This window comes from Ascaphus truei, chromosome 1 (genome assembly GCF_040206685.1).
Source record: "Ascaphus truei isolate aAscTru1 chromosome 1, aAscTru1.hap1, whole genome shotgun sequence".
In the NCBI taxonomy this organism is placed as follows: Eukaryota; Metazoa; Chordata; class Amphibia; order Anura; family Ascaphidae; genus Ascaphus; species Ascaphus truei.
The window spans coordinates 53,984,298-53,998,617 of record NC_134483.1 but is presented as its reverse complement, the minus strand read 5'-3'; the positions used below and the strand labels follow the sequence as shown (position 1 = coordinate 53,998,617).

The following is a 14,320-nucleotide window of genomic DNA, read 5'->3' as shown; positions in this document are numbered from 1 at the left end:
ATTTTTCAACTCACAGTTAATAAATAGTTCCCCCAAGATAAAATAGACAAATTACATAGAGGGCTGGATTTAGTGAAGCCTCAATGCTAATGTTTTTAAAAAAAATAAGTTCATAACTTTCATGAACTCACGAGAAATGATAAAGTGTATGTATAACAAATGAACTCCAAAAAAAGTTAAAACTCACAATATAGATACATTACCCGTACATCACAAAACAATTAAAATTCCCACAGGCTCTTAATGAAATTTTATGGGAACTAAATCTATGCTGTAGGTAACGAAATAACAGATAGAAGAACTATTAAAAGCAGTACTGGTCAGTAGATGGGAAACGAATGGAAAAACCACTGACGTAAGTAAGAATACCTCACACATGCATAAAGTGAGACCTCATAAACGGTGGTCTATCATGCATACTAATAATGCTAGAACGAACAACGCAGCCCATAGAAAGCAATATATCAGTGCTGTATATACAGGCATGAGCAGCATACTGTAGCTGGAGGATGAAAACAGGCTTTTTGAAAAACATGTTTGCCTCAGAGTTTAAACATTTCGAACCATTTCTCCCCAGGATAAGTGTAATAGACTGAGAAAAACAGCATTAGAAACGAAAATGACATATATTTCATGGTCTTAGGACACATTGAGCCAAATAATTCACAAAATAGAACCTTTATGCTGCTAAATGAATATGATACATTGGGTTGTATCATCAGTAAAGTATTTTATTCGTAGTGGCACGCTGACAAAAAACCCGGGGATATATTAATTGGCTATTAGTCATTAGCCACAAGTGAATAGCCATCACACTGTCATGAATATACCCCCTTGTTTCCAATCGCCTTCTTCTATACATTCTTGTAGTTTGACCATAGATTTTGACCACATATTTTTTAATCCTAGTTTGTCAATTTCCAATATAAAAGAAGTAGAAGTCCCTCCAAACGCCATATTTTTTTCTTCCGTTTCTTAACAAGGAGTGCAGAGGAGCAGCGGCACTAATTCCTCGTCACTGGGAACCCACATGATTAAGTGCAATGGGTGAGAACTAGAGTCAAAGCTTGTTATACTGGGCACAGTCAAGGGGGACCAATTACTAACTAAGACCATGTGCAATCCTCATGTCCCCCCCGTGATTGGCTTGCCGGTGGTCGTGATGCGGGCAATAGTCATTTTCACTTCCCTATTCATCAGGTTCGCATTCTCTAACTCATGGGTTCAGTGTTATAAGAAATCAGTACTCAAATGCTACCCTAAGTCTATCCAAACAAACCTCAAAATCTACTGACATTAACTATTTTAGTTTTCAAGGATTGCCATTGTGTCACAGTAACACCATGGTTCATATTACTTCTCCCAGAATCCTCTGCTTCTCATTCTCGCTAAGCAATCCTTCCCAAGTGAGAGCACTAGCGTAATCAGACAATGTCATTTTTGTCCAACTGTTATAACATAGGTACAGTGATTTTCTCACTTAAAGATTGCAGGAATGTCCATTATTTATTTGCCAACAATTATTTTTGAATAGATTGAAGTGGAATGCACCTTTAAGTTGGGTCTTGGAGCATGGGAGAGCAACAAGAGGTTACATAAAGTTACCTTTGAGTCCTCAGAGTAATGGCCGAGTACCCCTACATTTTGTTTCAACCCCTTAGTACCATTTCTTCTTGTTTTTTTGAAGAATTTCCCTTTCTTTCCTAAGCAAAAAAAATAATCAATTTTAAGAAGGCTATTTTCCCTTTCTGTGCGTGGACAATAAATATTGCATTAACATTCCTAAAAATAAATAAAAAGAGCTTTGTCTCAATGTTCAACCTGTGTAGATTTATTTTTAAAATTCAATACGGTACCACTATTTTCTACAAGCGCTCAGACCTCCTGCTACTTCTCTTTATGGCCCTCAACATCATCCTCATGTTTGGTATTGAGTGTGTCATTTCTGCAACTCCCATGCACTGTTACTTGGCGCATTGTTTAATTTCTATTCCCATGCACATTCATTGTCTTTCCACGAGTAGCACATTTGTACGATGTCATAGTGAGCCAGAAAATGTCATGACATAAAGGTACTTACATTCATATTCCGATCCCAGATCTGGATGGATCCATCCTGGCAGCCAGCTGCTATAAGTTTGCCATCCCTGCTATAAGTGCAGCAAGTGGGAATGACGCGTTTACCCTGCATAGATCTTGGCTTAAAGACAGTTTTATGCTTCTTTTCATTGTTAACATCCCAGGTTCGCACAGTTCTGTCAGAGAGAAAGAGGATGGCTATTTTAGAAGCGATAATGTACAAAAACATGTCACTTGATTATCATGTGATATCAGATCATTTCCTAATATGTATTCTTATGTAGCCCAAGCATGGAGAAGAGAGAGATATGAGAGATATGAGAGACATGAGAGAGACGAGAGAGAGACGAGAGAGAGACGAGAGAAAGACGAGAGAGAGACGAGAGAGAGACGAGAGAGAAATAGATATGAGAGAAAGAGAAAAAGAAAGAGTGAGAAAGAGAGTAAGAGAGACATATGAGAGAACGAGATAGAGAGAGCGAGACAGAGAGAGACAGAGAGGGAGAGAGAGAGACATATGAGGAGAGAGACATATGGGGAGAGAGAGACATATGAGAGAGAGACATACGGGGGAGAGAGAGACATATGAGAGAGAGATATATGAGAGACATGTGAGAGAAAGAACAAAAAAACATTGTAAAGATGTCATACAAATGAGAACAAAAAACCTTTTCAACCTTCTTTGTGTTCATCATTCATGGTTATTGCTCAAAGCAGAGTCGCAGAAAGGACAGTATGAATAGTGAGGTTGTTCAGGCATAAGTATAGAGTGGGTACGAAAGCATGTGCCTGTTAAATGATACACACATACAGTAGGTAGATATTCTATATATTTTTATTTCCATGATGTGCTAATCACAGAAATCCTTTAGTAGTTTTACGTTTGGAGAAATATTAGTGTGCGTCATTCTGTTAATGTAATATACATAACTCTGTACGCCCATTGTACCGCACCGCGGAATATGCTGGCGCTTTACAGATAAACGATAATAATGTAACGTAAATCCCTTTGGGCACCCCACTATATGTTGTGTAACAGCTAAACTCCACCACTGAGGGCAGCATGCTTCGCATGTCCCATGTTCTGAACATTTGTATACACCATGGAGAGTATCCATCAGTTTCTGGTCTACTTTCCATGGTGGATACATGGGAAGAAGTGTGTGGAAAAAGTCACTAATCTCTTAGTTTAGCAATTATTGCCAATTATATTTTCCTTTCAGACCCATTAAAACTATTATGCTACTTAACCATATTTATTTGTTTGTTAAACAAATAGGAAAGTAGACTAAAGCTCAATGGAGGAATCCCGGAGAAATCAGAACAAAAAACTCTTGAAGGGGCCTGTCAAAGCTCACACATGGACCTCGATCCTTCGGGAGGACATTCAGATTTGGTATGTTTTTTGACTGCAAAATAAATGATAATTTTGGGATTATTTAGAAGTCTCAATTTATTTACATTATGTACAGTCTAGTTAGCTATTAGAAATGCAGTACACCAGATCGTTACTACATTTATTTTACAGTTTGCCTTTTATCGCTCATTGGAAGGCAGTATATTAATATTTTCAACCTCCGAGAATTCCCAACATTCCACAATTCCCAAATCTTAATCATTTGGATACTAGGCTCATTCAATATGCTGTGAATCTTCCTTTCCTGTGCTGAAGAAGGTTTGAGCCCTATTAACTTACAATGGAGGTGAACTCTTCTCCAGCAGTGGAAAGAGGTCTTCTCAGCATATTGAATAGGAGCCATAGAAGCCTCAACATCCAAACCGCTTGTGTGTAATAGGCCACTTTTAATGCTTCACATTCCTGTGATTAATATGAAAGAAATCAAACAGAAATGTAGAGGAAAGCAGACACAAATGATCATATACAGTCAGCAAGCTATAGTGACTCTACATAGCGTGTATATGTAAACTGTAGTTACTTTCAACACTCTGATCAATGAGACATTTCCCTATGAAGTAAAAATGAGCACCGGAAACTCGCATGAGGAAGGTCTTCTCAGTGATGTTTCCTTTATACATTGCTCCAGCAGCAGCGACGTTCAGTCCCTAATAGAATCCTGCGATTCTTCAGATGCAAAACGTGGCAGCCATAATGGCAGGGAGTTCCTGTAGACCAGGGGTGGCCAACTCCAGTCCTCAAGGGCCACCAACCGTCAGCTTTTAACGATATCACTGCTTTAGCACATGTGGCTCAATCAGTGGCTCCGTCAGTTTGCACCACCTGTGCTGAAGCAGAGATATTCTTAAAAGCTGACCCTCAAGGACTGATGTTGGCCTCTCCTGCTGAAGACAAATGTTGACCTGCACATAAAAACCTTGGGTGACTCGTGACTGACCAATGTACCTGGGATCAGTCACTGCAATCCTTCTACCACTTTCTTTTCTGGCCATGCCCCTATTGTCCATATCAAACAGTTGTAGGAATGCTGCCATTACGGGTATTCAATATGTTCCGTTAAAAAGTCCATTGCAGACTTATGCAGGATTTTAGTAAATAAAAAATGGGAACTACGTTTTCAGGGTTTGAATCCTGGGGTATTATGAATGCGCTTCCAATAAATCCCCAATGGAAGCCCAACGCAATGTGCATTTTGGGATATTTATTTTTCGTCTCTTTGGCACAGAGCTATTACAGATCTCAAGCTATGAGGCTAAAGATAACAGTAGAAAATGCATTACATGGGTGAGTGCTTTTACTTTACTGCAAGTACTGTACTATGTGATGCTAAATGAAACTACACCTTTAACCCACTAAAGAGGTTTAAAAGACCGAGGAGGATCTAGAAAATAAATAATCCATAGCATAGTGTGGATATAGAACTGCACATCTGCACAACACATTTAACTTTCTGTTTTTATGACTGCCAAGAGAGCGATTCTCAGTCACTTAAACACTACAAGGAATCAAATATTCTTGCACAATGGCTATAAAGAGATTTACTTAGGCAAGCTGGGAAATGTCCAATATTCAAACTACATAATTAATGCAAGCCTCTATTTAACAGAAATTCAACCCTGCCTAAAACAAGCCCAGCGCCCAGCTGAGCACTGCTGTAAAGTGGTTATGACATTTGGTTAAGGGCATGAAAATGGAAGTGTGAATTCACATTAGACGTTTAGGCTACAATAGTTTAACTATTCTACTAAAAACAAGAGATATCAGACATACTGTATCTACTCAGCTTGTTCCCTTCTCACACCTGCAAAGAGTTGCGAGAAAAAGTTTGTGAATCCCAATGAGAATTATGGAAATGCCATAGATTTTCCACGATAACCTTCTTGAATGAAAACCAGTCTTTCCTTAAATATCCAATAGGGTTTATATTAACCAATGCCATGTCTTTTGAACCAAAATGATGCATGACTTAGACAAACCATGAGTATTTAAGAGTCAGGGTATGGGCAAAAGTAAGTGAAACCCTGGTGTTATCAGCTAAATTAAAGGCGATAATTACAAATTGGGTGTTTAAATAATTACGGTGTGAAAAAGAAAAGGGGGGTGCAAACAGATTGAATAACAAACCAGTGCAATAGAAAAAGTGCAAAATAAAGATCTCTTCAGCAAGAGAATCGCATACTGGAGCAGCAAAAATATCAAAGGTATACTCATTACAAACAGTCTTAGTGAAACAGAGGCAGCAAGCCTATCAATCCTGTCTGGTGTCCATCTGTATATCTAGCTTTATAACAGGAATCCACCGCAGAGGAAAGAGAAGGCAAAACAATGGTGCAGATAGTATAGGCAAAGGTATTTATATGGACATAAAAGGCACAACCAAATGCGCACTCACAGTGTAACAAATTAAAATCGCATTGGGTTAGAGGTTTATACTCTCTTCAAAGTGACGAAATCTCACCACCCAACCAGCACAGCGCCCTGTGACTTCACATCCGGCAGGACGCAGCTTGGAGATTGTCACTCTGAACAGAGTATAAACCTCTAACCTCAATGCAAATGTTAATTTCATTACAGATGGACACTAGACAGGATTCATAGGCTTGCTGCCTCTGTTTCACTAAGACTGTTTGTAATGAGTATACCTTTGATATTTTTGCTGTTCTAGTATGCTATTCTCTTGCTGAAGAGATCTTTATTTTGCACTTTCTCTAGTGTACTGGTTTGTTATTCAACCTGTTTGTACTCCCCATTTCTTTTTCACCACATCATTTTTGGAAAGAATAGAAAACTTTTACGCATTTGCGTTTTGAGCTGCAACTTTTGTATATATTTATAAACTCATATGCACAGGGCTCGACAAATGCACTCGCCGTTGGCGAGTGCATTTTGGCCACTGTCAAATGCTTACTCGAGTCCTTACCTGCGGTGGCATCTCCCGGCATTCTTCTCCTACTCTCCTGCAAATTTCAGTGTTTCCCCTGCAGCTCCTTTCAAAATGGCCACGCGGCATCATTTGACATTGATATATTATTATACCACACCATGCAGGAATTTAACCCTTGATCGTTTCATATACCAGTCCACCGCTCTAAGCACTACACCCCAGTGTGGATGGAAGCTTATCCTCTTTATACAGCCCTATGGTTTTTTGGATGGTACACAGTATATGTTAAGCTTGTTTAAAGAGTCAGATTCATCACACCACCATATGAAGTATCAGGGGTTCAATTCCCGCATGGTGTAGTATAATTTATATATTATAATATATACTTTATATAATACACCATGCAGGAATTGAACCCTTGATCTTTCATATACCAGTACCAGTATTCTAAGCACTGCACAACACCACACCGTAGTTGGAAGGTTATCCTGTTTGGATGGTATATGCTAATTGGGTGATTGACTGCACTGTGCAGTATATGTTATGGTTGTTTAAAGAGTTACAATCATCACACGCCCTGTGGTGTAACAGTTAGAGAATTGCACTAGGATATGAAGTATCAGGAGGGGTTCAATTCCCTGCATGGTGTATTATATAAAGTATATGAAAAGGGCCATGCGATGCCGGGAAGAAGCAGGAGCTGCTGCGGAGCGGCATTGTGTGTGGTCTGGTTGCTGCACTTGTCCTGGTGTGTGCCTTGTGCTGCTCCTCGTGTTGCTGCCATGCACTGCGAATGTTGGTGGACGAAGGAATCCTGACACTCATGGCAGGTGGGAGGGAGATGGACGTCTGTTGGCTGAGCAACAGGTATTATCTGATGTTGGAGGCTATATTACAGGTCTCGCTACTACTGAGGTTTACTTAGGAAAGTGTATAACCTGCAGGCTGGAGGTGCTTTGACAGAACTATTTCGGGCTTGGGAGTAATGTAAACAGTGCAGCAATGTGATAGCTATGTGGTAATGATACAGAAGTGCTGTGTGTTCAGGGATCAATACCAGGAAAGAAGAAGCTGTATGTTAGGATTGTTCTATTCAGCAAAATTGGTGATTTTGTTTCTGCAGGCAAAAAAAATGGAGGGGGCAGGGCTGGGGGCAAGTAGCTTTTTTGGCTGGCCGAGTAGCTTTTTGGGTAATTTGTCAAGCCCCGCATATGCATATATATTATTCTTCACATCCATATTGTATTTTTAGTCTTTTAGACTACACCCCAGATTTTTTATAAATTATATTCACCATAAGACCACATTGATCTGTTTCACATATTAGAGCACCTTCTTAGTTTTTCTTGTCACATGGTTTAAATAAATAAGTAGATCTTCAGGGTGGGTATGGGAGGCCCCACCCTATATGAAGATCAGAAACGTTGTGAGTTTGGTCTTCACCATGCAGGTGTGTGGAAACACGTTATGCCACGATTAAAGGAAATCTCTGAGGACCTCAGGAAAGCAGATATTGATGCACATCAATCTTGAAAGGGTTACAAAAACATTTTTTACGTATTTGGGGCTCCACCCAATCCACTTTCAGACAAATGGAGAACGTTCAAGACCGCAGTCATCCTACCAAAATCTCTCCAAGAACAAACTGGCAAATCATCCAGAAAAAGTCACAAAGACCCCCAGAGAACATCCAAGGATCTGCAGGCCACTCTCACCTTGGCTAATGTGAGTGTTCATGACTCAACTATCAGAAAAAGACTGAACAAGAATTGTTTTCATGGAAGGATAGAAAGGAGGAAGCCACTGCTCTCTAAAAAGAACATTGCTGCCCGTTTGAAGTTCGCCAAAGAGTACATAGATAATCCACAAGACTTCTGGAACAAAGGACAGACAAGTCAAAGGTAAAACTCTTTGGCCTCAATGACAAATGTTATGTTTGGCGAAAAGCAAACACTACGTTCAAACAGAAAGACCTCATCCCAACCCTCAAGCATGGTGGTGAGAATGTGAAGGTTTGGGGCTTCATTGCTGCCTCAGGACCTGGACAGCTTGCCATCATTGATACAACCATGAATTCTGCATTGTATCAGAAGATTCTAGAGGAGAATGTCAGGCCATACGCCTGTGAGCTGAAGCTGAACAGAAAGTGGGTCATGCAACAAGAAAATGATACTATACATACAAGCAGATCTACAAATCAATGGATATTGAATGTTGAATAATTTGTGGCTAAATAAATATTGTAAAAGTATCATGTTTTGTCTCATTTATTTGATCAGGTTATCTTTATGTATTATTAGGACTTAGATTGAGATCTAATAATATTTTAGGTTTGAAATATATGTGAAAATCCTAAGGGGTTCACAAACTTTCTCGCTGGTGTATGCTTTTGTAGGCTTAACACCAAATCATTCTGAGCAGATCAAATGAGAAGAAAAAAAGCTCATCTCTCAGATATTTGCGCCTTACAGACCTCTGGCAAATACCTTCAGTAACGAAAATATATTTTTGGTCTAAAAGTTAAACAATGTGCTTTATTATTTTCTCGTCATTCATTTATTAAGCTCAAAGATACTGTAGCTTTCTTCCCGACTGTCCCACTTGTATTCTGTACTATATTCTGGCTATAATATCCTCTACCTACATATAATCCCTTGTGTATTCTATCCCTTGGGCCCAATGCTGCACAAAATATACAGAATGTGACTCCTGGTCACATCACACATTGGTGGAGTGGGAGGAAGAGCAGTTTAAAAATATTCGTCAAAACACTTTCACTTTCCACATTAAAAGCCGAGTTAAAAATTCCCCTGTTAAAAGAAGCATCTCATTAAATTGTCTACACCTCTACAATAATAATAATACTGTAGCATGTTCTTGTATAGTGCTGCTAGTCTTACGTAGCGCTTTACAGACACAATTTGCAGAAACAGTCCCTGCCCTGTAGAGCTTACAATCTATGTTTTTGGTGCCTGAGGCACAGGGAGATAAAGTGATGTGCCCAAGGTCGCAAGGAGCTGAACCAGGTTACCCTGCTTCAAACTCAGTGCCAATCAGTGTCTTTACTCACTGAGCCACTTCTTCTCTACTATCAATTCCAGATGCCCTTGACCTCCCAGACTGCCCTCTTATCAATGCACTTTTACTCCTACCGAGTGTCTCTAAGCCTCCCAACAACATTATTTCAGATCTTTTTTGTGCCTGAAAGACGGGGAGATAAAGGGACTTGCCCAAGGTCACAAGGAGCCGACACCAGCATTTGTACCAGGTGACAGTGCTTCAAACGGTCAGCACCTTGACTCACTCAGCCACACCTTCCCCCTCAGATTGGAAGCGATTCAGGGCAGGGTCTCCCTTATGTTGTCATTTATTGACCTCGTATTGTAATTTTGTAAAGGGCTGCATACTTTATTGGCGCTTTATAAATACAATTACACAAACATATTCACATATCCCGTACTGTATGTCTCATCGTCCAACTAATTTCACGGATCCTGTATAGATGTGGTAGATTTAAGAGAGAAGAGAATTGGGAAGAACAGAGTAGAGAGAGCGAAAAAGACCAGTGGAGGGGAGAAGGTCAGTGGTGAGAAGAAAACGCCTGAAAATATAAAGTGATAGGGGACAGGAAGAAGAAGGCTAGACCGAAGGGTTGGTAAGAGACTGAGTAGTGAAGAGAAATAGGGAGATTAGGCGTGCAACTGAGCCCCCTAAAGCTGCGCTTATAGCGCCGGTGACACAACATCGCGGCAAAACAAATGCATTGTCGCCGTCACGAATAGAGCACGCGACGGAGCGACAGTGCTATCAGAAATCTGGTAGTCACTGATATTTGATTTTTTTCGGTGACGGTCTCCCCTTGCGGCCAATCGGGAGCTTCTCTGTGCCTCTGCCCTCCCCTTTTATGACGTCATCCAACGACGTCGCCTAAACTTCCAAATACAATTCGTCGAGACGGGTGACGTCATCGGTCGCGTCGACGGCTGTATGAGCGCAGCCTAAGAAATATGATGAGAAGCATGGGCGAGCACAGCTAACACTGCAATAACTTCCACTGACGTGAATGGAAGCTGTGGTATAGTGTGTTGCAATGCTTCTAACTATATCGGGGCAGAAAGAGTACGCGTGGGACAGAGAAAGCAGCCAAGAAACACCTTTAGGAATTCCTTCCTGACCCCTACACGGCTGCCATTGAACAGTATTTCAAGACAACATAAGATCTATTTTTTTTTACAATAAAAATATATTTATAAACCTATTTGGGATCTTCTCCCACTGTTCCTTAAACACGACCCGTATCATGTGAACCTGTACTTTTTCAGAACTTGGTCTTAGCAGCAAACTCACTGTGGAAAGTCATTAGTTCAAAAATGTTTATTTGGGATAAAATATTAAGTGTTTTGCTTTCTAAAAGCGGCCGTTAAAAACAACTTCAATAAATGTTTAAAACTTCTTAGCTGGGTGTATACATTTAATATCAATTCTGTTTCTGCCTTTATCATTCCATTGTGATATTTAAAAGGTTTCTAGGCAGCTTTGCACGGGGTTGCACAGGTGTTGTGCAATTTTTAATATGATTGTCCAATAAGATTAATAGCTTTTTCTATGTAGCAGGGGTCATCGTTAAACTTTATAGATAGGAAAGTACTCAGATGAACCTCAAATACAAGCCAAAATCATCGTACAACACATATCCCAAAAATATTTTACATCAGTCCCGAAAAGTAATTTCTTCACTGCTAAAAATAACCCTCCAGCACAAATAATGTACTTTACCTTTGTAGAGGCTACACATTGACCTCCATAGCACACAACATTACGCACAAAATGCTAGCCCAACAACAAACAAAACTGAAGAAACAACACATAATGCTTACATTAGGAACCAATTAGGGCTCCCACTTAAAGCAGTCCCCTCCCCCATAAGTCTATAGCAATTTAAATCGTATATTGTTGGTACAAGGTTAGCATATTCCCCCAGAGCATGACTTGCTCTTTAAAAAAAAAAAAAAAAAAGTTGGGTTAATTAGAATGATTTTCGGAATCTCCAGCTTCTGAAGGTTACGATGGTGACCTTTAAATGTCACTGGAGGGAGATCCAGTGTAACCTCCCAGACACTGAATTCAGAAACATATCTCCTGAACCGAGCATCAGATTTATCAAATAAAACAGTGTTGGAAAGGGCAAGAAAAGATCTCCTGAAGTAAAAAAAATAAAGTGTTAAACAAAATGGCGGCAAGTACGCACTGCTGCGGCTTTAACGAAAGAAATACAAGTTGCAGCATTACAGCCGACGTACCAAGCAGTTACAAATACACACCGAAGTTTCCTCTTCTCTTACTTCATTAACTTTCCTAAGTAGAGGTGTTCACAAAAAATGTTTGACATGCTCAAAAAGCCATTGATCTGAACAGATGATGAAGCAGCTCACATTATTGAATTGCAACCAGACAACAGGCCTCTGTTGCTCGACTGCTAAAACTCTGACTCAGGCCCTCATTCTCTCCCGTCTTGATTACTGTAACCTCCTGCTGTCCGGCCTTCCTGCCTCTCACCTGTCTTCCCTACAATCTATCCTAAACGCTGCTGCCAGAATCACTCTACTCTTTCCTAGATCTGTCTCAGCATCTCCCCTCCTGAAATCCCTCTCCTGGCTTCCGATCAAATCCCACATCTCACACTCCATTCTTCTCCTCACTTTTAAAGCTTTACACTCTTCTGCCCCTCCTTACATCTCAGCCCTAATTTCTCGTTATGCACCATCCAGACTCTTGCGTTCTTCTCAAGGATGTCTTCTTTCTACCCCTTTTGTAGCTAAAGCCCTCTCCCGTCTTAAACCTTTTTCACTGACTGCCCCACACCTCTGGAATGCCCTTCCCCTCAGTACCAGACTTGCACCCTCTCTATCCACCTTTAAGACCCACCTTAAGACACACTTGCTTAAAGAAGCATATGAATAGCATTGTGGATATTCTGAACACATGATTCCTACTGTCTCTGTACGTTCTCCCTACCTACCAATTAGATTGTAAGCTCCTCGCGGCAGGGACTCCTCTTCCTTAATGTTACTTTTATGTCTAAAGCACTTATTCCCATGATCTGTTATTTATATTATCTGTTATTTATTTGATTACCACATGTATTACTACTGTGAAGCGCTATGTACATTAATAGCGCTATATAAATAAAGACATACAATACAATACATACATCATTAGATCTCCAAACAACGTAAATTACAATATAGCTTTTATATATTATATAAATTTTATATATTTTTGTTTAGATCAGTAACATCATGGTCATTGAAACAGGACATAAAGAGAAGCGCCCACATATTCCCAAGCAGTGGTTCCATTTGAACCAGTGTTAAAATCTTCAGTCTTTCCTTATGTTAGCAATGCCAAGGTAAAAATATTATATATTTCCTTTATAGTGCAACGCTGTACATTTAATTTTACAGACAGTCCCTGCCCATACAGTAGATCACGGGTGTGCAAACTGGGGGGGGAGTGAGATTTTTCTGGGGGGCGCGACTGTTACAGAGGCCCCGCACTCTTCCCCAAGGCATTTAAATTAAATGCCCGGGGATCGCATGACGTCTTTAACTTCAGTTACCTGGTCTCCGATGACGCATCGCCATGACAATGCGGCGTCATTTGATACTGGAGACATGGTAAGGAGGGGTTCGCGAGCAGAGGGGCAGGGCAGACAGACAGGGGTAGCAGGGGGGAAGAGTTTGCGCATCCCTGCGGTAGATCTTACAATCTATCATTTTGATACAGTAACTTGCCCATGGTCACAAGGAGAGGCCACTCCGAGCCACTTGCCACGGCTTCAAAGGCAGTGACATAACCACTGAGATACTTCTTCACCACAATAGGATTATTATTTTAGGGCCTATTCATTAGATGTATTAGTTATGCACCATTTATCCACCTACATTAAGGGATATAGAAATAGATAGATAGATAGATAGATAGATAGATAGATAGATAGATAGATAGATAGATAGATAGATAGAGCTCAACTCCGGTATAGTGCGATCCGTTACAACGCAAATCCGCTTATAACGCGATGCAAGCGTGGCTCCCACTTTAAGTGTTTATGAATATTTTACAACACAATTATTGGTGTCCTAAATACTTTATTGTACAATGCATACAATTGTACATTATCTCTAACGCGATCTGCTTATATCGCAATGTGATTCTTTGGACCCCAAACACAGCGTTATAACGGGGTTGAGCTGTAGATAGTTATATAGATATCTGACTTGAGGGAAGATAAAAAATCTACCAGAAAGTAATGAAAGATCATTACTCCAGATACTAGGATAATGAAAGACTCCAGATACTAGAATTAGGAAATGCCATGAGCTACTGTATATTACACTTAAATCAAACTATATATCTGTAAATTAGTTCTCCAATTCTATTTCCACTGCTTCAGTGCAGGAGAATGGAGGCCTGCAGCTCAATAAAACCCAGAGTTTCCGGTCTCTTCCGAACTGATGGGTGGAATAAGGTTTCTCACTAGTTCTTGCTATATATATATATATATATACAGTGGTTGACAAATCACCAAAAAATCTACTCGCCACACAAAAAAATCTACTCGCCACCTAGTATCAAACGTGTGCTGCTTGGGCCAATATTTACTCGCCCGGGGGTTAAATCCACTCGCCCGGGGCGAGCAAATGTATAGGTTTGTCGAACACTGTATATATATATATATATATATATATATATATATATATATATATATATATATATATATATTCATGTAGACCAGAGATTACAAATAAAGTTAGAAAGAACAATCAAAAAAATAATTTTTTTATGTATATCTATATATTCGTTTGTACAGAAAATGGAAAAACACAATGATTTAAGGCAAACTGTGTGTTATTATGTGCTTATAAGATTGGCAAAGGGCA

At 39.9% G+C, this 14,320-nt stretch overlaps 1 protein-coding gene across 2 annotated transcripts in view; it reads right to left on the bottom strand.

Moving 5' to 3' along the window:
• The window catches only part of WDR70 (WD repeat domain 70), a 344,061-nt gene that overhangs the window by 148,794 nt on the left and 180,947 nt on the right, over nt 1–14,320 (bottom strand). For both annotated transcript variants that reach the window (XM_075588451.1, XM_075588456.1), the window contains one exon: nt 2,081–2,255. In XM_075588451.1, the coding sequence (XP_075444566.1) occupies nt 2,081–2,255 (175 nt within the window). The remainder of the gene's footprint in view (nt 1–2,080; nt 2,256–14,320) is intronic.